The 23,796-nt window shown below is 49.0% G+C and overlaps 1 protein-coding gene and 1 long non-coding RNA gene across 2 annotated transcripts; one reads left to right on the top strand and one right to left on the bottom strand.

The window, feature by feature from the left end:
• Positions 1-4,165: 4,165 nt before the first annotated feature.
• On the top strand, positions 4,166-17,053 carry LOC119113221 (fringe glycosyltransferase). The gene is made up of 7 exons (XM_037237575.1): positions 4,166-4,257; positions 8,336-8,483; positions 9,490-9,575; positions 10,784-10,854; positions 11,746-11,840; positions 16,214-16,296; positions 16,507-17,053. Exons 1-7 carry the CDS (start codon positions 4,217-4,219, stop codon positions 16,559-16,561), a joined length of 579 nt encoding a protein of 192 aa, XP_037093470.1. The 5' UTR covers positions 4,166-4,216; the 3' UTR covers positions 16,562-17,053.
• On the bottom strand, positions 12,870-15,770 carry LOC119113222 (uncharacterized). Its single transcript, XR_005095858.1, has 2 exons — positions 15,632-15,770; positions 12,870-13,838 (listed from the first exon to the last, which is right to left on the bottom strand). It is a non-coding gene; the product is annotated as an uncharacterized LOC119113222 (long non-coding RNA).
• Positions 17,054-23,796: the final 6,743 nt, after the last annotated feature.

Raw genomic sequence — 23,796 nt, 5'->3', positions numbered from 1 at the left:
ACGCGACACTTCGTAAACCATGAATGATAGGGTTCAACCTAGCCTCGTCATGGGCAAATTAGGGAACAAACATTGGCGACGAAACTGGGGCAGTTTGCACGACTTTTTGGCATGTGACATATGATGGCGTAACACTACTGAGTGTGATAGATTGCTATTGACCCACCGGGCCCACCCAAAACTATGCTGGGTTCCATTCCGTTATGAAGAATGCGGGGTCGCGGCACCACGTGGGCCTCGGTCACGTACCTGCAAGTCAGGTGCCGTCGGGCCAGATGACTAGAGATCACGTGACTACAGGTGACGTCTACAATAGCCCGGTCATTGCTGCTTGCACCGAACATTCTTGTTGCCTGTGTATGTGTGAGGGTGGGGGGTGGTCACGGAACTACAAGTCCCGATACTGCAGATGATGCTTTTTCAATCCAGGAAGCTGCAGGTCACACGCATATGCAGGGCGGCTGTGTGTGACCGGGCTGCGGTAACACAAATGCACGCCCGTGTTATCGCGTCTCGGAAAAATGCATTGCATTCTTGGCCAGCGCTGGTCCTCTCGATAAGTTCAGTAAATCACTCCCCTGCCAATTATGGAGGAGGCCGGCTCACCAGCTGCTTTGACTTGGACGCACTGTCAGGGGCATGGGGCTGCTTTCAGGGCACGAGCGGGGCCACGTATTTCATGGCCCGGAAATGCATATGGGCATGTTTTTATTGCACTTCAGGCCGTCCAAAGGAGACATGTTAAGTCATACTTCATAAAACTGCACACGCCTAAGCGTGCCATGTTACGATTTAAGCAGTCCCTCCAATCTGCTATTTTGATAACGTCCGGTATACGATGTTACACTGGACGGTTCGCGTATTCGTGCCAGGTGTGCTCTCCAGGCCAAGTATTGGCGACGATTTCGACTAAGACATGATACTTATTGTTTTCAGCCGCAAATTGTGTCCAGGTGTCTGCTGGCATAGACGTTGCGTTCAGCCATCATTACCTGCACGTGTGACATGTGCGTGGATTCAAACAGAATGAAGCGCTTTTAAATGTGTCCAGGACACCAGCAAAAACAAAAGTCCACACCTGAACAGTGTGATACGCATGTCAAGAGTTTGCATATGCAACTCATCCTTACCTTATGTACCTCCTGCCTACCTACCCAACATCCTCACCTAACTATCCTTGCATCATGTATGCCACTGTGCTGGAGGACCAGATGACAATCGCATTGAACATTGCAGTCAGCATGAGTTAGCATTGCAACAATTTGTGGGCTTCAACGAGCTCAGAAGTTACTGACGACAATTTAAAAAAAAATAATCTTGCAGCGGTAAGGTGGCAGGACTGGAGTCCGGGCCTAAGGACGCTCGCCCGTCACCTGCCGCTGTGATTTCCGGAGCATTCAAGCTCGGTGGCCGTTCATTTGCTTACCTGAAACACTGGCATTGGTCAAGCCTGACTGAAAATCTGCATTTTCTTGGCCTGCGCACGTGTGTGGTGCGACCGCGGGGAAGAAACGCGTGCACAATGACTTGACGGTCCACTGTCCGGTGGCGGCACGAGCGATGTGCACCCATCGACAAACTGCACCGAATGATGACTGCTGATTGGGGCGGGGGGAGTTGAAGTGCTCCGTTTGCCGTGGTCATATGATGTCTACTGTGTGATGTGATACAGTCTAGTCTGCAGCCGCCAGAGGGACATTTCACCCAAGTGCCGTAGTAGCAGTTTAGCTTAGTTTGTAGTTGCTATTTGTAGTTGGGCGCCGTCATGGCACCCTCAGTTCTCGCGAGGTCGACGGCATACAGTTGGGAGGCTCGTCCCTGCAGCGTGCTCTGCGAGGCCGGCCGAGCCTGGCACGACCCGCTCCTCTGTCCCGCACCCCGGAAGGCGACCGGACGCTCTTAGGCGCGCAGACACTAACTGAGGCCTCCTCTCTGCGGGCAGGTCGGCTCGGCTTCGACACAGATAGCGACGGCTTCCCAGTCACCGGCCGCGGTCCGTGGAGGGGCTGGGGAGAGGGAGGGGTCGATGCTGACAGCGTTTGCCGGGGGAGGGCCGACCCTCACGCGAAACGTGCCGCTCGCGGTGGTCGCAAGAGTCCTGAGGAGGATTTCGCGAAAACATGCCCACCCACAGGCCTAGATGTGGAATTGTGGAGGAAGCATAAGACTGCAGGCAGATGGAAGAACTGTAGTGCTGTGTCATGCGTGTCTTTAAGCTGGTCAATGGTCTACTTCTTTTTAATGTTGTGCATGCAGTGTGCGCGCTAAACAATAGGCGGACAAGACATTGCTACAGCAAACACACTGCCATTGTGCAAATTTGTTTTTTTTACAGCACCGAGGCAAATTGTCCTGCAGCCTCTACCGGGCCAAACTATTAATGTATTTATGAGCTTCAGTTTGACAGCGGTGTTGAGTAAGGTAGGGCATCTGGAAGCATACAGAAACCAAAGACAACTGCCATGGCTGCCAAATTTTTGAGTTGTTGCGCCCCATTTAAATGGACCAGTTATAAACAAGCTTTTTGATGCGACATTGTGAGTTGGGCGAAATACGAGCGCCCAAAAGCGCTGCACAAACGTATGCTGCGTTTCTGCGTCGAACCGTTCGTAATGACCATGCATTCAACCACCGCTGTGTTGTGTCTACAATGTGGCTGTGTTTCCTCACATTGACTTCGGTTCATCTTCCGCCATCAGATTCGTGAGCATGGCAGTCCGAGTTCCGTGAAAGTGACCGCATGTTTTCGTTTTCAGACGTGGTTTTTCACGGATCAGGAAGATCCGGAAGCTGCGGCAAAGAACGGGTGAGATGTATGGCTGACAACACTTTGTAAACGTGAGGCATGTGTGAACATGATACAGTTCAACTGATGACTGGGAAATCGCAAAATATCCGGGTTTTTTGCCACACATGCACTGTCCGCATGAAATTCCTTTAAACTGTTTGTGTCTGTTAGAATGAGAAGTCGAACTGTAGTTCTGAACTGTAGGTGTATATAAGCCGATGCTAGTGTTCCGTAGGTCCTCGCGACGCCAGCTGACGTGTGTCGCGACACCAGCTGATGTTAATGCCTGCCGACGTCGCAGCGGAACAGTGATATGTGTGGTGCCCATGATAACCTATATCCGACCTCATAAAATGAAGAAGAACTTTTCTTGCCTGATGCGTTCAGAAACCCACACAAAAAGCGTCAAAGAAATGCGATATTTCACGCGGCATGTCATGTTTGGTGCAAGCGAAATCGAGCGGTTATCTTTCCTTCTAGCGTGAGTTATGAAAAAATATAGTATAAGGGTCCATCCAGAAATCACGGTACGCATTTTTGACTATTTCCAAACCCCCCTCTCCCTGGTCACGAGCCGGTTACGTTGGGGTACCCCCCCCCGCCGGTTACGCTTTGTTAAGGTAACGTTCCCAAAAAGTAACGTCTGTGTGGCTGCAATTCAGCGATAGGTGCAAAACAGATAGCGGGCGAGTTCCATGTCATGTGAGGAAGACAGAACACCCGGCCTTGAGGGTTTTAAGTTGGTTTTCAGACTTTCATCTCTATTTACGCTTTGCAGTCACACTTTAGCGCGACGTTACGCTTTTTCAAAACTTCCGATCCCTCCCTTGTCACGCTTCTGTTACGCTTTATCAATGTTCTCCCTCTTTCCCTCCATGCGTAGCGTAAGCTATCGACGATCCCAAACCAATTGACGGAAGGAAGATAATGAACGCGTTACGTAGGGCTATAATGTATCACCGGCCGACTTCAATGATAATTTTCTGCCGCTTTCGGGAGTGATTCTCTCGCTCTCTACTCAGCTTGCCGGCTTCTGGAGAGCTAATTATTTTCTTAAGCTGAAGATAATTAGCATTTCAGCCCACTCATGAAACACTGCCTTTATCTCCGTATGTCGGCACTATTGTAAACAGATTATTCTCAATGCATTCTTTCCCGCTGCAGCAAACCCTGAGGTTAAATATACATTAGTGGGCCATTGTCCTGCTGTAAAACAGAAGGACCACTAGCACAGGCCGGGAAGAGAGGGCGGGGATTTGTCGAAGGTATAATTTAGCTCCGGGGGTGTTACGCCGACACCCGTAAAGACGCGAGATTCCAACAGCGAGCCACGCTGCGCGCGCAGTAATTGCCCCATGCGTTGCAGGAGGTCAGGTGATCAACACCCACTGTCCGTCGTCACACGACCGAGACGCTCTCTGTTGCAAGATGGCCGCCGAGTACGACGCCTTCATGGCGTCCGGCAAAAAGTAGGTTCAACTGCGTCGTTCCGTGTGCAGAAATGTTAACTGCTGCCCCTACGTTTCTTCTTCCTGCGCCGTAAAGTTTGAAGCGTCCATTCGCATCTGTACGGAAGTGCAGGGTTGTTGGCGATATCAAAGGTCTCAATGAACTCGCGAGTGCTTCCAGCTCGGATGCTAGGTTCCCTGTGGGGATAACGTATCGCATGTGTTTCTGCATGCTGCCATGAAGCACCCACATGCCAGTCGCTTTCGCGATGCAGCTGCAGCTGCTCCTCTTTGTCCCACGGCTCCCTAATGAGGAGGGAGTCAAGTCTGACTCATCCGTGGCGAACTCCTACCCCTACAGTGATTTTGAGCGCAGCAACCACGGGCTATACTTTTCATCATGGCGACAAGCTAGGCAGGGACTTGAAGTCACATGACTATTCGTGTGCGACTGCGGCTTTTCATTGTTTGCTATTGTTTGCTTGTCTGAGTCGGCAGTCTCCGTTCCGAAATTAATTTGCCCGGGCTGACTTCTGGCTACACGCTTCGAGGAGGGAACCGTACTGTTTCTGGTCATTCTAACCGGTTGATTAAATCCAGCTAGTCAACTGATGTCGCCTAACATAAATACGCACGGCTATAGTGCATGACGAGCCGTTGTTCGCTGGGCTCCGACGTGAAGAGAGCGGACGGCGGCCAGCTGTTTTTCCGACCTCCACCCGCGACTGGCCGAAATTAGGTGAGCAGGTGCCATCGTGGCGGCCTCGGCGTTTTTGTTGACCGGCGGTTTTTGCGCCGGACAGTGCGGGAAGCGGTACGGTCTCCGCGGCAATCACAGCGTGGTGCTCCTCGCCCGCCATCGCAAAAGGGTGACGCACTAATGACGGGAGGTCCTCGGGATAGGAGACCTCCGCGCTTTTGTCCCCGTCTTTCTGGCTGGCTGGCTGGCTGGTCGTCCCTCCGTCCGTCCGTCCCCTGCCTGTCCAGTTATTGCCAATCGTCGTCTGTTTTGTTAAGTTAGTGTTTGTCCGCCTCCCTATCTGTCTGTCTGCTGTCTGTACGTGCGTATGTATGTAATGTGTATGCAGCACGCGGCTGCCGATTCCATTCTACGGTATTTAATGACACGAGATTTAAGTGAATGAGCCCACTCCTCACCAGTGTAGCGCGCAAGAGTCGATGCGTGCCCGCCTTGCATGCACATTCACTGATCTGTGTTCTTCGCCCGTTCGGTACTGCCATACGAGGTTCGGCTATGTCCGGGACCGCGAAAACCCATGCCTTGATGTGATGACCGGATGATCATCAAAGTGCGCAACAGCCACGTCTTGGCACTCATGCTATGTCCACACATGTCCCGACAGTCAGCCTGGTAATGGTGTCTTCTTCCCGTGCGTACTTGAGACTGGGTGGTCAGCTGAAGTAATTGGCTCATCCTAAAGGGGGGCTGCAATTGTATTTTTCATAAGACCCCGTAACTGATGCTCCCATAAAGGAGTATTTAAATTGAAATCAGTCCAAGCACCTGAAGTATTACAGCTTTGGTGACTAATCCGCGATCTTATGAACGACTAATCGACTCGACCTTTAACACTAGGAACGGACAAGCGTTATGCACTAAAGCGCCGTCCTAGTTAAAGCACCCCCAGTGTTCGCTACCCATCATGGCTGCTTACGGCCGAAACTTCGCAGGATTTCCATGTTACCAAAAAAGAAACCCATGGTGAAAAGGAAGTAACGATGTAGATCGGGAGGGTGCCTACCATATGCCAGGATATTTAAGACAAATACTTGGATGGACACAATCCTTTCAACGACGAGTGCCAAGTTACGGTCCCAAACTGAGGTGGACGACAGAGCGCAGCTAAGTTGGAGATATTCGCTCGGACCACATGACAGATATCTGGGCATTTGTCATTGACCATGAGAGGCTATAACACCTTATTTCCGATAGGCTGCTTCAAGGAATGGGGCTCAGCCGATACCTGAGGAATGTCATTTTTGCTCTGCGGTATAAAGTATGAACGGTGTCAGCCGTGAGCGGTACCGAACCGTCGCCGCTGCGCACATGCGTCTGCGTCGGGACGTTTAGAGTGACAGGTTGGGGACGGCAGATTTGTGGCCGCCACCATGCTTGAAGTGGGGCAGCACTGTTTACAGCTCTGACTATCCTTGTGTTAAGCGTAGCTAGTATGTTTAGATCACCTAAATGAAGCGCACATTTTAACACCGAACTACCTAAATTGAACACAAAAGTGTGCAAATGTGTGGGTAACTATAATAATTATGCAAGCTTTGTTGGGTATTAAGTTGAAACTATGAAGAACTATTCATTAAGCTCAGTTTGGTTACATTAGCAACTCACACACATAGGTGTAGGTCTTAACATATATTGGAAATGCATGTTGTAGATTGGAATAGTATCATAGGTGCAACGCTCAACACTGGGCGATGTTTGCCGACAAGCAGTGATTGTGGGTAACGTGCCTAGATCCATGAACCAACGCAACGGCTGCCGGCCACGCTAGCCAGCGTATTGAGAGCACACGAACGGTCGGGCGCCGGACGCGGCCTCACCCAGCCCGCTCTGGCCAGGCGGCTCCACCGGCTGAACGCGTTCATGGCCGATGTGTTCGCTGAGCGGCCGCGGCCTGCGCACTCGCCGCTCAGCGCCGCTCGCAGGTGGCGTGCTTTTCTGGAGCCGCCCCAACCACGGGCCGCCGAGCGTCCCCCCCCCCCCCCCCCCACCAGGCCGACCAAGCGTCCCCCCTTCCCTCTCATCTGGGCACGACATCCGCTCAGCTGATCTGAACAGACTCTGCCAGTGCAGGCATCATGGCGCTGCTGGCAGCGGAGGGGGTTGAACGTTTTTAAGGCGGTGAGTTGTGGTTAGCGGTGTTTTAATGGTTAATTTACTGTGAGCACTGGCAACGGTGTTTATCGCATTATTTGGTGTCATATGCGACACAAAGCGGTTCATTAAGAGTACATCACTTTGGTGCCCTATGTTTTGACCGCCGATACGCCTTGGTATGATGTGCAATCGTGGGCACTAAACGATTAGGTATGCCTATAGGCAGACCAGTGGCTTGATCGAGGGGCGGATCCAGGATCCCATGGTGCCCCATGTTTAGACACCTCTTAAATCGGACCCTGCGATCTTTTTGGGCTCCAGGCTGATGTCCGCTTGCAGGCACGCGTATGAGATGATCAGTAATCATCAGACACGTAGCAATGGGACACACGTTGCGTTGCGTTGGAGACGCCGGCCGGCAGTGGACGTGGTGAAAGGTCTGTCTCCCTTCTGGTGCATTCGTATGCATTACACTTACAGTGGTCCTCACTAATCCTTCATCGGTGACAGCGATTAGTGGCTCTCAAGCTGCGAGGTGTTCTGACCGAGGATTTTTGACGAGCGACGTTCACAAAAGCTCAGTCACGTGACATCGTGTGACCCGTCTGTGCAGTCGCAGACTCGTCTCGAGTCTAGACATCCTCGCGGAGTCCCATTTCTGAATGTCCTCGCGGATTCCTAGACTCACGGATGGACCCGCCAGATGACGTGACCGCGCGGTTTTTTATAGTTATTGAGGTTGAACCAGTGCTTTGAAGAATGCGCGGTGACTCTTGGTCGCAAGGCTCTTTAGCAGCGAAATTTGTCCGTGTAATTTCTCAAATGTTTTTCATTCTATGGATGGGTTACGATGCGGCAGCAAGCACGTTTGGAACCGAAGAGTGCACTTGGCTGAGGTTAGGGACCACGAAATCCTTGCGCGACAAACCTTCCAACCGGAACAGGCCTCCCAGTTTCGCAGGCACTTACTTTAACAGGTCCGTGATGTTGCAAGGCTCTGCATACACATCAGTTTTCGATGCATGAGGCAGATATCACATTAAGCTCGGAAGCACATCTTGTTTATGTCTCCCGCAGAAAGTATTTACGATTCAAAATCCGATTAGGCCCGCTTAAACTTACATGCGTGGGGCTCCCCTGCTCCTAGTCGGGACAAAATCCGCTCCGAATAGGCCTCCGCCTCAGATGCTTCGGAGCCGTTTCCTGACGATTCAGATGGGTCATAGCCGTTCGCTGGCGCTTCAGATGGTTCTGCCACTTCGACGACGACAACTACGTCAACACGGACCAGCTGGCGCGCCTGCTGGGCGAATACGACGCCCGCCACGACTGGTACCTGGGTAGAAACTCGGTCCACGTGCTGCTGCAGATCATGGACGACGACCGGCGAGGGGTACGTCTGTACCGGAATAGTACGTCTGGGCCCGCACCGACCGGAACGAGGTCGAAAACGTCCTGATCGGTCAACCCTTGACGTGGCGGGATGTGAACGCACGCATGCCCCATTTGGTGGGGATGGCGCTTGCTTTGGACGCACTTACAGGTCTTTCGGTTGCGTAGAACATGACGACCGAACCGTAACTGGCCACCACGTTCGCGAGCAGGAGAGAGCGACCACTCCCAGTCTTGGTTCGTCTCGGGGCCCGGGCCATTTGGTCCTACGGCCGCAGCCATCGGCCCGCTCCCCGGCGCCGTGACCACTCTCCGGTGAGACGGTCACGGAGAGCCGGCAGCCGTGAGACGCCCTCCCGCGCCAGTCACGTGACCGGAAATCCCGGGTCCGAGAGCCTATCAGCCGGCTGAGGCCTCGCTGCGTCAGCGGGGGCAGGACAGCGAGGGTTCCGTTCGCAGTCTCTGGCGGGGACGCATGTGACCAGCGACACTTGTAGGCTTCGACACGTCAAGGCGCAGGCCACCCGCCCGCTTACACCAGTCATGGCGGTCCGTGCTCATGCCGAGGCCCTGCGGCGGAGGACGCCTATTCCGACTGGAACTGTACCCTGCAGTGTCGTAAAGCCCGCCTTACCCATACAATCACACGCCACACACCACTCGGCGGATTCACTCCATGATCGATGGCGAATAGGGCGAAGGACAGGGCTGTTGTAAGGCCCGCCATGCGCATACAGTCACTCGGCGGGCTCACTGCACGACCAATGGTGAATTGCGCGAGGTACAGAGCTGGGATCATGCGCGGGCAAATACCACGGAGCGCAGCGAGTCAACGTCGCTCAATTCAATGACATTTTCAAATTTTTCGTCGGCATTCTGCGCGTCGTTCATGCGGGACTTACGGCAAATCGAAAACAAAAGAGAGCATTCTGGCAGTCACCAGAACGCGGACGGCGCTGAACGACCTGCATTTTCACCGTGCTGTCGTCACACACTGGCTGTTTCAGGAGCGGATCTCATTCTGGTTCGGCACCGGCGGCGCAGGCTTCTGCTGGAGTCGCGCCCTGGCGCTGAAAATGTCGCCGTTCGCCGGGTAGGTCATCCCGCCTCCGCAGCCGGCGTCGCCAGATGCAGTCGGCGGACCTTTGTGATCACGTGGTCGCTTACACCCGCTCTCGGTGTTCATTTACCCGTCCTTCGGGCGTATCCTTATTGGAACGGTCGCCGAAGATTAATGCGGGCAGCCTATGTCCGGTGAAAGCCGACTGATTTATTGAAAGCTGCAAACTCAGCCGGCTTTTGTATTTACTGCTGCCAACCGGCTTTGTTGCATTCAAACGCAGCCTCGTGCACTACGCTGCAGCTACCGCTCCATTAGTGTTTGCAGACGGCAAACTGCAGCGAATATACGGTGTCAGGCCTGAATCCTGTCCGTCGGTGATGTAGCCGCAGAGGCCGTCTGGTGATAGGCCGATGGTGTGGCGGTCATCGCGGTGGGGTGGTGCAGGCGGCAGCAGGCGGGAGCAGGCGCTACCTTGGGCGCCGAAGGTCACCGGTCCGGTCCAGTAATTTGCAGTGGTCCGGCTGAGGCTAGACGGCAAACTACGTGACATGGATCTACCTTTAGGGTGTTTGTGACTCGTTTTTTGTTGGTGGGTCGCGATTGTGCTTCATCGCGCGTGGCAATCATCGTGCCAAAAGACACATGTTCGCGTATCCTGACCGCCCCTGGAGGGACACATGTTCGCGTATCCTGACCGCCGCTGGAGAGACACATGTTCGCGTATCCTGACCGCCGCTGGAGAGACACATGTTCGCGTATCCTGACCGCCTCTGGAGAGCGTCGACATACAGAAAGAACACTGAGCAACAACGATCCTGCTTATTGTTGATTTATTGGATTTGGAGAGCAAAATCCGTTTTCTAACCGAAAGCACCCGATTTCTTAACTAAAAGCCACCTAACCAACAGTGAGTGAAGTTCATACGTGCCCTTATTTGCGACTTGCTACAAGCTCTATAAGTCCAGAAGATATTGCTGCGCTTTGATCAAGTCGTGATAGGGTCGGTGGGACAGCTCATTTGGAACAACGTCGATTCGTTTTGCAGTGTTAAGTCACGTACGCGATGGCATTCGCAAGGCGGTTATCCCATCTCGAAGAGACCTACCACAGACGTCGTCATGGGAGCCCTCTAAGGAACGGCGCTTAAAGATTATCATGTCTTTCGCCTCCGGTGGCGACAACTAACGTAGGCGAAAATTACAGGCGCCGACCAATAACGTCTGTTCTTTGGTTTGCAGCGGAGGCCGCTTCATGCGCGTCGCCGAGAAGAATCGTCTCCCCGATGACGTCACTGTTGGGTACATCGTAGGTACGTATGACGTCATCACATCAAACCTGCGCTCGGCTCTAAAGGAGTCGGAGCTGGTTCCGAATTCAGCAGATGTTGAATCAGGTTATTTGCTTATACGCTATTGCCACCAGAACATCCGCATTGGAATCCACTCTGCAGCTGTCGAGCATTCGTGCGTCACGGCTCAAGCCGCGACGTGCGAGTGCTCGAGACCGTGTGGTGTTGCCCGGAGTCGGCGGCCGAGTCTGAGTTAGTCCGAACCTGTGCGCGCATCAGCCACGTGCTCCTGGAGTCGGAGCTGGAGTCGACTCCGCTGGAGCAAGGTCCAACATAAATTTGATCTCACAAAGGGCCCGATGGGTTTGCAACCAAGATGCGTAGCCCTTGACACTCCCCAAAAATGTAATTGCAGTCGCTTCGTAGTTATGTTTATCGTGTCAAGATACCGGTATCAGAGCCTTGCGCCTCGTTCCTCTCCTGATGCTCCTATGAGCATTGCGCAGTTATTCTGAGATTGATCGTCCTCTCCCGCTCTGACTCACAATTCCGACGGCGGCAAAACAAGATTTTGCTGCTGCGTTTGACGTACGACGCCGCACCACGCCCAAGGGAAGAGACGGCAAGCCGCGCCGCAGGGAGAGATTGCCGTCGTCTTTAATCGAAGCCTGGACGCCGCTGTGCGGTCCCTGTCAGTTCATTCCCCTGCGGTTGTACGCAGGCCATCCATCATGTCATGCTTGAACACTCTCCACAATGCTTGTTTGCGCCGGGCGCCTTGCTTGCCAGTGGGCAATGGCAGTGAAGCAGTGGTGGGCAATGGCAGTGAAGCAATGGTGGGCAATGGCAGTGAGGCGCCGCCTCAGTGTCTGTCTGAGCGTGCTGCTGGTGACGCTGCCGGCGCCGTTGCAGAACACCTGCTGAAGGTGCCGCTGACCGTGGTGGACCTATTTCACTCCCACCTTGAGGAGATGAAGTTCATTCGTAGCGAGGAACTGGGCGAACAGGTATGGATGCCTGGACGGATGCTGAGCGATCCGGTAAGGATGTCTGGATGGACAGCTGAGCGGAGAGGTCAACAGAGCCGTGCAGTGGTGATAAGATCGCCACGTGGTCCAGGGGCTTAATATCGCATTTCGTTAAGGGCCTCGACTTCTCGGGCCGCCGACAAATCGCAGCTGAGCGAACGATCTTACGCCCCGCCCCCTTCTCCTTTTCCCCACTTCCACCTTGTTCTGCCGTATAACATGAGTCCCTACAAAATAGCACGTCATGCTAACGAAAATCCCGCGGAGTGCAGGCCTCCTTGGAGGATCTTTGAAGATGCAATATCTTCAAACTCGTTCCCAATTTCTGACTCCCTTTTGCCACACAGTCCTCAGATACGACAGGAAAACGTGAAGGCATATGAACCTAAACGTACTATTGTAAATATACCGAAGGTACCCACATAAGGAGAGAATGGGCATGTAATACAAGAACGGAGAGAATGGGCACCTAGCTTTAGACTCAATTGCATTTATTTGGTGCATTCAAACTTCATGTTTACCGTACCACAGGTTAGCCAATTCCGTGCTCCTTGTGTTGCTCAACGGATTTGGCGAAACTAGAGCTCTAATTGGAACCTATGGCCACCAAAAATTATTAGCCACTGCACACGTGCCTGGATATCCGTTCTGAAAGCAACGGGGCTTAAACCATGTTAATTATACAAATGCCTATATTTCTAGTGCATTCTATGTCGTGACTTGTATGAAGAACGACGTAACCCCGGAATCCCGGATGATCCGACGAGATTACCCACTGCGCAGGATCCGAATTGGAGCAGACAGGTCTCGCGCTACGTCATCTGACACCTATCATTTCTTGGGAGCCCCGTCGGCTGCACTCTTTCAATGACCTAGCCTTTAATGAGATGGTGCGCTGTACCGGACGTCATTGACTTCTCATGGCAATGGTGCGGTGGTGCGCGTACAATAATCCCGGCTAAACACTCCAGGACCTACAAATCGCGAGCGGTGATATGAACGAGATCATCAGCTCCAACACGCCATGCAAGTGTATTCAGATCGACGGAACACATCTCAGCAAACACAACGAGACGACGACAGTTTAGACACATCCCGTACCAACCAGACAACACATTCCGTCCAAACGACTTCTCACAAACACAATAAAACAACTTCGCAAGCTTTACAAGTGATGTGTGCTGCCAAAAAGGAGACTGCACCTAGCACGGCGTACAGTTTCCCGTCCTCAGGCAAACACATCATCATAATAAAACCATCAAATACACCGTCGAACACCACCATTGCGCATCATCGCACCAGGCCACCCCCGCTTCTTTAGCCACAAAGAAGACGGAGACTGCACAACTTGAAATCAGACTCCTTCCCAGCCGTACGCACAACAGGAGTCTAGGCCGCGCCGCTGCACGCTGCCGTCTACGAAGTGGATAGGTTTCCGCTTCTCCGACCGGAGGACAGAGATGGTGGCCACGCTTTTGCGCCAACCTAGTTGACGCTGCACGTGGAGCTGGCTCTGACAGGGGGAGACGGAGGACGTGGCGGCGCACCACTCAATTATGAATGCCGACAGCGCCTTGTCCCATGTCGAGCCTTGCTCAGGGTGATCGTCCAGATCTTCAAGAATGAACTTCTGCATCTTGCCTAGGAGATCCGACAGGGCAAGATGCACACAGCGGCCGTTGGGTCGGCCACAGGCGGGGGGTGCTACGGACCACCGCGGGCGCCGACAGGTCAGACGGTCTGACGTAACGGGGGATCCACAAAGTCATCGTCATCGCTGTTGTCATCGACTCGGTCCCATGGGTTCTCCGTGCAATACTGAAGGGCTGGCATCTCGGCAGCCTCCCTGGACGGCCGTGCAATACTGAAGGGCTGACGTCTCGGCGGCCTCCCTGGACGGTCCTGGCGTCAGCTCTGTGGCGAGGGTAGCCTCCGCACGCAGCATGGCAAACCATCCAGATGGCGTATCACGTCATCCTGCCAGGAAAAAACAGTCCAATTACCCTTTGAAAATAGGCATTTTCGTTTTAAGAAGGTACGCTGCGTCCTCTCAAAATTGTGTGCAATCTGCAGGACGACTGACTTTACCATGGCTGACTTGGTGTCTGACAACTATAACAGCGCGTCAAACGGTCCTTCTTGTAATCTATCCTGTTATTTCAATTTCAGTGCCCTGAAAAAGTTTGAGTCTCCCATCGTTTCTCAACACGTTTTGACCTATCATAAACACCCACTGCAAGTATTCTTCGCAAAATGTAGTGCGGCTTATTCGGGGCACGCGGACGGCGGAACAACGACTAGAGTACTGATAGCCTGTAACAGATCACCTTGATACCTTATACACGGCACGGGTCTACTGAAGCCGTCGTGTTATCTAGCCGTCGTGTTTCCGGCAGCCCTTTACACGCACAGGATATCCTTTGCTAGGATGCAGGAGCCCGATGTATTACTATGCTGATACTCCTGGGACGTGTGTTTCTAACCCCGTGCTCGGTTGTGGTCATCAAGACCTTTAGCCATCGGTGTCTCGTGTAGCCATCACCTTTCGTACCAGGTATCAGGCATTAGAATGTGGGGTCTGGAATGATTGGTTATATTTGGTATCTATTTGCAGGATCCGTACAGATTTGGACACCTTCTTATTTTGCTGTCTACCAGTCCCAGGTCGCATCTAAGTTGTTAATAGGCACGTGAGATCACAAGCATTCCTTTGAAAGCATATTAAGGCATACTGGAGCCATGAGCATGTTTAACTTAAGTTTTTGTGAACCAAGACCAGAGAACTATTTCATAGCAGCCAGAGATAGGCGATTATTCAAGCACACAGATCAAAGTTATGAAATATAAATATCATCACTGCTTGTGCTCATTAAAACGATCAGAAGACATTCAAGGTGATATGCTCCTTGAAAAATAAAGATGTTGGAAAATAGTCCTGATGTCTTACCTTGTTGCACACTCATTCAACTAGTCATTTGTGAAAGAAAGTAATTTAAGTGTAACAGATGATGTGATCAATGTAAACGCACACTGTAGCAAAGTACACTTGACACTTGACATGTCTGGAGTAAGGGTAGATCATGTGCAGCATAGCAGTGACATCATGAGTACACTTTCAGCATATACCCTTTAAGTCCAAGAGCTCATAGTTAAGCACACAGGTGCCACCAACTCAAGTGGTAAGAGAGCCAATGTTTCAATTAGTTATGATGTTACAAAGGTATTTTCAGGCAGACACATGCCAAAACATCCCTTTACACACCAATGATTGAAAATTCAGTGTGTTTTGGCCCGGTCTGAGTTTTACACCCAAGTACAGGGATCCAAGCACAGATGCCTTGTGGGTGTCCTGTGCAGCAGGTGATTTGTTTGGATGCTGGATGCGGACATTTTGTGTTATGCTGGCCTCAGCTAATAAACCTATGTATCACTTCCTATTACTGAGTTTTGTACACTTCTTTACTAAATTCAGTAGCAAATTGATAAAAACAGTCAATTTTTCATCAAAACAGCAGTATTTTCAGAATAAGGAACGTTACTGCATATTGCAATGTAATCTGCCATATATTATAGGGAAAACTACTGTGTATGAACTCAGAATTTCCATCTAGTTATATACCTTGCCCATGCAAATGCTGTAACACAAAATAACTGTGTAAAACCAGACCCAATCCAGCCAATTACACCCAAAGCTTAACTCTGGGAGCATGATCAACCTGCAGGGCTTGTCACAAGCAGGGGTGGTAAGTCAATGCCAGCACAACCAATACCAAAGAGAGATCAACACAAAAAGTGCATATCCCCGATGCCCCTTCGTAGTGAGATGCGGAAGTCAAACCAAACTAATAGAAATGCGTTTTCAATACGTCGCCTGTGCGCCAGAAATGTGAAATATGCTGAATCGACCGGAATCTGTCAGTACTATTGCCCTCGCTGTTTACACGGGCTGCTTGGAAACGCATGTACGAAAAAATATATGCTAGCAGTGCAGACCCCCACGGTTGCCATCAATAATCGCTGCCGTGGACGCAGCGTGGAAAGCGCGATGAAAGATTTGGAGAGGTGCAAAGGCGCGTACAACGCCAGGCACAAGCATCAGAAACGCCGCTGTTCTGCCATTTCGTTGTCATGTGGTCCTGTTCAGTTCTTCAGTTTTAAGTATCGCCATTTTCAGTCTCCCACGTTTTCCGCGGCGCTTTAAGATGCGAAGTGCCTGGCAGTTATCTGTGCGTCCACTAGTGAACTGCTTCCATTTCAGTCACCACCGTTAGTGCGAAACAGGGACCGTCAGCCGTGACTGAGCAGCCCCGTGCAGCCCTGTTGCAGCTGATTAAACTGCTGTGTCGTTCTAGATATCGCTCAGCTATGCCAACGACGGGGACACGGAGAATGTCATCAACCTGGAGATATTTAACAAGCAGAAGGACCCAACACGGTGAGCACCCAATCACATCATGCTGAGGGAGAATAACTGATGCGAAGAGAAATGGTTTGAGCAGATTATTGCGAAATGGTGCCCTTGGAATAGGTTGTCGCTCCTGCCCGCCCGTATGTGTTTGTTAGGGCCCAACATGATGTAGCCTAGTTTAGCATGTCCTCAATTATGGAATATGAGGGACTGATGTCGGTTTTTCCTCGTGTGCAGGTTCTATTCACTTCACTGCCTGCTTCATCCATCTACGTCATTCTGTCCACGATGACGTCACATCAAGCTTATTATTTAGCAGTAAGGGCTTTCACTGCAGCATAACAATTTGTGCGGAGCTTGTCGAAGGGCAAATATGTGACAAACATGTTGCCACGTGGCGGTGCTGTCTGTGGTACGCTATCCTCCCTTGCGCGACGCGGGGTGAGGTGTGACGGGACAACGTGATATGCCGTGACGACACGACGGAGAATGCCATGCTTTCGAACTGGATGTTGTCTGGTTTTACTTGTGTGCCATGCGTTAATATATGATGATCCCCTTAAAATGTGCGGAGTTGAGATTACTATAGGCGTAACAGCGCTGTTCGCGCGGTGGCAGTATGCAGTTTTGTCGCCGGCAAACGGCTGGTGCGCGCCTTGCCGCCGCATCAGCCGGCAATGCTGTCAAGCCAAGAAGGCGTCGGTGCTCTAACTGTTCCACCTACATTTGGCTGCTAGAAACTCAGGTGACTTGAAACTTTACTTAGAACACGTGTGTGCTCGTAGGTGTCGCGTGTTTTTAGGGCCTCGTAGCAAGTTGTGACGTATCTGTATGCTGAGGATGTGTAACACCAAGGGCACGTGAGAATTAAAACTGTGTTTTCGCTGTGCCGCAGAACTTAATTTCACGATGAGTGGACTGCCCATGATTCGGACAGTTCATTCTAGCCGAACTTGGGCTTTGACTGGATTTCACCCCAGATTAGGAAGGCCCGATCAACTCAACGATGGTCGAATATGTTGTACAGTCGTCTTAAATGCGCATATGGAAAAAGGTCAACTTTGTTTGTATCGTAGCATCACTCGCAGTACTGTTCACAGCATATTTAGGTAATGTCACCGCCATTCGTAAGCATGTTATAAGAAGTGGAACAAGCCACATGTTTCTGTCTGATCGTTGATGCATTTTAATTCAGTTCAGTAGTGATTCTTGTGTAGAAAGATATCAGCCCTTGTCGCTTCGGGATATCACCGCAAAGCCCATACCTTAGCTTCGCAGGTATTTATGTTTGTTTGATCTCGAATACAGTTAGTTCATGTTTTCCCTTAGCTGTTTCCATTTTGCTCTGAGACCAGCGGCTCAGTCGTGGCCAGATGTCGCGCGGATCAGCGGTCCTGACGGCCGGCCGCCGCGCGTGGGACGGCGCTGATGCATACGGCCACACATCGCCTGAGTGTGCACGCAATACATGAACTCCTTGCCAAGAACACGCACACAGCCCATATTCCCCATACACATACATACATTATATATATATATATATATATATATATATATATATATATATATATATTCCTGAGGTATTCAACACACTGTGTGCTTTTTCTACCATCACTCACAAAGCTATGCAGATGTTGTCCTTCATATCCTATAGGATCATACACCCAATGGTTTTTAATGGGCTCCTCAGTTTGGAAAACGAGAGTTGGGCCCGGTGCTCTGGTTTTCGAAACTGAGGCCTGCTGAATTAAGCTGAGTCTTTAATTATTTTTTCGACTTACATGCACATTTTACGGTTAAGCTCACATCTAGGAATCATTTGTGTCACTCGACTCAGATCAAGCTATAATGCCAGGACATATGTGTATGCCAGCCAGACTTGTGTTTGACTCAAGGTGAACCGTAAATGCACTCAGGAGTCAATGATTTAGGTTCAGTTGCAACCTGAGTCAGTTCACAAGGAAAAATGATCCTTTGAGTCATGGGCAAGTCACATTATTCACAAATGTCATGAGCTTGAACATGAGCGGATAATATCTACCAATGTTGTGTTAGTGGCTGAAATTAAAGTGGCGATATACGAAAAGACATTGATGGCCGAATTAAACTGACAATACCCGTAAATACAGCATGCATTTGCAAAATTCATCCATAGACCGGGATATACATATATATATATATATATATATATATATATATATATATATATATATATATATATATATATATACCGCTAGCATGCACATTGTAAAAAAGATGAGCTCACACATCCAGGATGTCAGCATATGACTCAACTCAAACCTGGTTGAAATGTCAAGCATGATATACCAAATATTTGTCAACAACACAATCAACTTGCCAAAATAATGCCAGTTTGCATGATGTGATCATCATAATCAGGTATCCATCTACTTAAGTGTAGGATTTCACAGATAAACAAACATGCTTGCCAGACCCGTGTTCAGCTCAGGCTGAATTGTGAATCTGCTCATGAGTCAATCATATTGGGGTGAGTTACAGGCTGCATCTGCTCACTAGGAAAAATGTTTGTTTGGGTCATACTTGAATCACATTTGTCAAACATTTCATGAGCTGAGTCATGACCTAATTAGTTCCCACAAAATTGTGTCAGTGAGTCATATGGCTGAAGTCAAGTTGGAAGCACAAGGAAATATGGCCGCCTTAGGCAAATTTACATCTTATTTCAGTGTTAAAATTGACATGCAGCACAGCTTAGAAAACTTTTTGCAGCATCAGCACAGAATTATTGTCACAATTTCTAAACAGAAAAACCTAATGCTGTTCATCCTGAAGTTTGCCAAATCTCAGCCAGAAAGCAGAGGAAATATATATATATATATATATATATATATATATATATATATATATATATATTTATCGAAATATAAATATGTATATATATACGAAAACTAAAAATACCAAGTGGTCAAGGTGTTCTACTCCCATCGAACGAAAAGAAATGCACGACGTCCACCTCTCAACAGCCTCATTTCCTCTGTTCAGCCTTGGGTTACCGGGCTGCTCTGTTTGGTATCCATACGTACTAAACTCAGCCACTTTTCGTACGAATCGGTACTAAGCACCGTTCCTCTCGTAGCAAGGATTCGTACTAAATATTCTAGAGGACGTGTTGTCCAATGCGATATTTACGTTTTATTGTACGAAACAGTTGCGCCGCGAACGCAAGACTTCTAATAGAAATGGACAACCGAATGAGTAGTTAGCTATCTTATGTATGTATTTTCTTGGATATGTAATACCACATAGGTATTGGATATCTATGGGTAATTTAGGTTCAGTGTATCCAATGGAGACCGCGGGGGGAAAGAGCCTTCTACGGCGCTTTGTTTCATGCGTCTCTGAACATGGTTACGGGTAGTGTTTCACATTTGTAGGGTTTATAACTGAGCTAGGCGTATTTAATATCATTCAAGATAATTCACAACGCATAGTTGCATGACGCATGTGAAGATTCCGATTCAGGCAACATTGTGCTACAAAGTGACCAAAATGCATAAGTTTTGTACCTGCGCTCCTAGAACCTACCGCTTTTAGTGTGCACACAGGACTGGTACGCAGAATAAATGCATATGTCGAGCACAGAAGTGACATGGGTGGGACACCTGGGTTCTGTAGACACATAATCGAAGCACAACGGGCCGGACGGGTCAAGGCAGCATAGAATAAACAACGTGAGTTTATTTGGAGTTGGCGACAGGCAGGTTGAGCGAATGAATATGGCGCGGACGATAAGATGATCGACCAGGGCAACCGATCGCTGTTATCGCGTAAGACGAACTGCAGTGAACGCATAAGACCGAAGGAAATATGACAAAGATGCGGGTATGCAATTTGAATATGATCATAATAGTTCTCAATATGTTCAGCTCATTTCATTGTTTCGCTAAGTCTTTGATCATGGATGTAGGAGCACACAGTGCGTTTACGGCGAATCCAGTGTGTGGAGCATGCTACAAATGCGCTTAAAACGGAGATACAGTAGTGTAGGCGTTAGGCGACAAACAGCCGGTCGCATATAGCAACACTGAGGCAAATGTCAGAGCATCATGCCATTGTCGGTATTTAGCGGATACGTGGCCAGTAGTCAGCATGGTGGCGGCAAATTCTGCCATTTAATTTTTTTCCGCCATTTCAGGCGGAGGCAGCTTTCTCTGACGCATGTGTCCGTTAAGATAATAGCATACCGTGCATTTGTGTTTCTTCTCATCTTTTCTAATCTCCGTAATATCCTGTCTAGTTGTGAACGGAGTTGCATTACGGAAGATAACAGAACCTGAATTGTGTAACCAGAATTAGAGTGCAAATGTGTGAACTCATGCTGTGTAATGTTCAGAAATTTGTGGTTGATGGTGATATCCCTTGTGCATGTGTTATGTCGTACGCATGTGTAAGTACCTACTTTCGCCGTCTTATACATTATCTTATTGCTGCATTGAATATTGGCAATTATATTTCGTGAGAAGATGATCCTTAGTTTGTTGACAACTGCAACCATGTGAGGCAAGAATGTTTGTTTACTTCCATATTAACTTACTCTTTGTTTCATGTCACACTGAGCCCGCCTCCCAAAACCAACTTCCACGCGACAAGTCTTGATCTGTCTGGGGTCCGGTGGTGGACGACTACGGCGCCAGAGAAACTCAAAGCGGGAAACGTCCCCGTGCGACCAATTATGAATGCCATTAGAACATTTTCATTCACGCGCCGCACTTCACGCGCTTGACAACAGGCCGGCTGGCGCGAATGAAAATGACGCGAACGATCAGCCGATCGGCCAAGGCAACTGATGGCCGTAACCGCATAAGTTAGAGGTCAGTTAACCAGGCTTCGCATAAGGCTAAGGGAAATATAACCACGATACAGATATAAACACACACACACGCACACACACACACACACGCACACACCCACACCCACACACACACGCACGCACGCACACGCACACACACACACACACACACACACACACACACACACACACACACACACACACACACACACACACAGCTATATATATATATATATATATATATATATATATATATATATATATATATATCTATATCTATATCTATATCTATATCTATATCTATATCTATATCTATATCTATATCTATATCTATATCTATATCTATATCCATATCTATATCTATATCTATATCTATATCTAGATATAGATAGATATAGATATAGATATAGATATAGATATAGATATAGATATAGATATAGACATAGATATAGATATAGATATAGATATAGATATAGATATAGATATAGATATAGATATATAGATATAGATATCTATATCTATATCTATATCTATATCTATATCTATATCTATATCTATATCTATATCCATGGATATAGATATAGATATAGATATAGATATAGATATCTATATCTATATCTATATCTATATCTATATCCATATCTATATCTATATCTATATCTATATCTCTCTCTCTCTCTCTCTCGTGTGTGTGTATATATATCTGTGTATATATATACATATATATATATATATATATATATATATATATATATATATATATATCATGGATGTGGCAACAAAAGCTCTAATATGCAGTTTGTTTCATTGTTTTGCTACGTCCTTGGTAATGGAGGTACACCTTGTGCTCGGGGCAAGGGCAGCAGGGAGCACCTTGAACGGTGCTTATTGCAAATGCTCTTGAAACAGGATGAGCGGTGGAGTATGCAATAGGCGTGTAGCAGCGGGCCGTATGTAGCAACACAGCGTGCGTGCCTGTTCGCGTACGTACCTGAACCGCTAGTGGGTACCTATTGACTTGAAGGAAACATGAGCTTAGAGCCTGCGTGGGGAGAGTTTAAAGGCAGCATGACCCAGCACACATGTCTCGTGCGAAGGAGGCGCCAGCTACACAGCATGTACAAACAACACTTTTCGGAACATATAATCGGGTTTTGCAGTCATGAACACAACGCCGAATATAAACAGATCGACACCATTGACATAAATGGGGCTCGCGCGAGGAGCCGAATGACAAGTTAGGAAGAAATAACGGGCTACGCTTTCAGGCGATGAGGCGATGAGGTGTGTCTTGTCAACCGACCTTGAACAATGGCGGATCCAGAGTGGTAGAGGGTGGGGGTGGGATGGGGCTACGCCGCCTGTCCCTTGGGGTGAGGGGGCAAGAAAATACCATGGTGAAAGGGCAGCAACCTCTCCCTTTTGAATCTACATAACCCTTATTTTCGGAAAGACAAAATTTTACGGGCACCACAAATGACCACAAATAATTATTTTCGATAGGCACTGAGATCGGGGTAAACCATAAACGGCCGAAACCTTCATTTTCTAAGGGCACTAAATTTCAGGGATGCTGTCGCGCACGTCACTGTCTTCGGCGAGGAAAGAGAACATGTGGCAGTAGTTGCCCTTTGTTTTCTTCAATTAACAACCCGAGCCCCCGTGCGGTGCGACCCAAGCGTTATCACCCGCACCCCGGGACTCGGGCTGTCAACCGGCTGGTTGCGGCCGAGTGGCCGGGGCTAGCAGTGTTGCGTCGGTCGTGCCGGTCCGGTTTGAAACTTCGGTGCCGGCATCGAGGCGATGTCGGCCCGGACTGACAGACAGGGAAACACGTCCAGAGAGGGACGGATCACGAAGATCAATAAACGCTGCGCTGTCAGTTTGCACAAGTAGTATATTAGCGATACTTGTTTGTTTGTTTATTTGTTTGAGGCGTTTCGGCCTGTTCAGACCATTTCACGCTTGGATGATGTTATTTCAAATTGGTGTAATTATTTATGTTAAGAAAATGGTTATTTATTGACATTTACAAAGCTTGCAGCAAGCCAGTAAGTCTGAAAAAGTGAAAGACAATGTTAAGCAGTTCAGGATGGTCATGGCCAAGGACGTTTTTTAAAGAAAACTCGATATTTTGATTACGACAAAAGGCCTGCATATCTTTGCGGTGCTGTTGATATTTTGTGCACTCAACAACAATGTGTTTAACCGAAAGTGGATGATCGCACGGCTGACAGTGAGGACGAGGTTGTCATCAGTATATGTAACTATGTGTGAGTGTAGTGTGCCCGATTCGTAGACGGGCCAGCACCTTCTCCTCCAGTCGGTCTTTACGATGCGTTGATGGCCAAGGGGTGATGTCTGGTTTGATATCATGAAGTTGTGTTCTGGTAGTATCGGTCCATTGTTGTTGCCAAAAATGTTTTGTCATTGTGCGAATGGAATGTTTTGTAGATGCATGATCAACAGGGATCTCCATGATGTGTGGGTCTGTCAAAGCTTCCTTGGCTAGTTGGTCAGCCCGTTCATTGCCCATGATGCCTGTATGTCCTGGAATCCATAGAAATTTGATATTCATATACTGTGTGTGTAATGTACGATAAAGATTGACGATTTTAACAAGGAGGTGGTGTGTGAAGTCTGGGTCAATAAGAGATTGTACAGCTGTCTTTGAATCCGAACAAATCACTATTATC

Source organism: Pollicipes pollicipes, unplaced genomic scaffold, assembly GCF_011947565.3.
Source record: "Pollicipes pollicipes isolate AB1234 unplaced genomic scaffold, Ppol_2.1 Scaffold_7261;HRSCAF=8764_pilon_pilon_pilon, whole genome shotgun sequence".
NCBI classification, from domain to species: Eukaryota; Metazoa; Arthropoda; class Thecostraca; order Pollicipedomorpha; family Pollicipedidae; genus Pollicipes; species Pollicipes pollicipes.
Note: the sequence above shows the minus strand (reverse complement) of the source record. Positions and strands in the feature narration are given on the sequence as shown.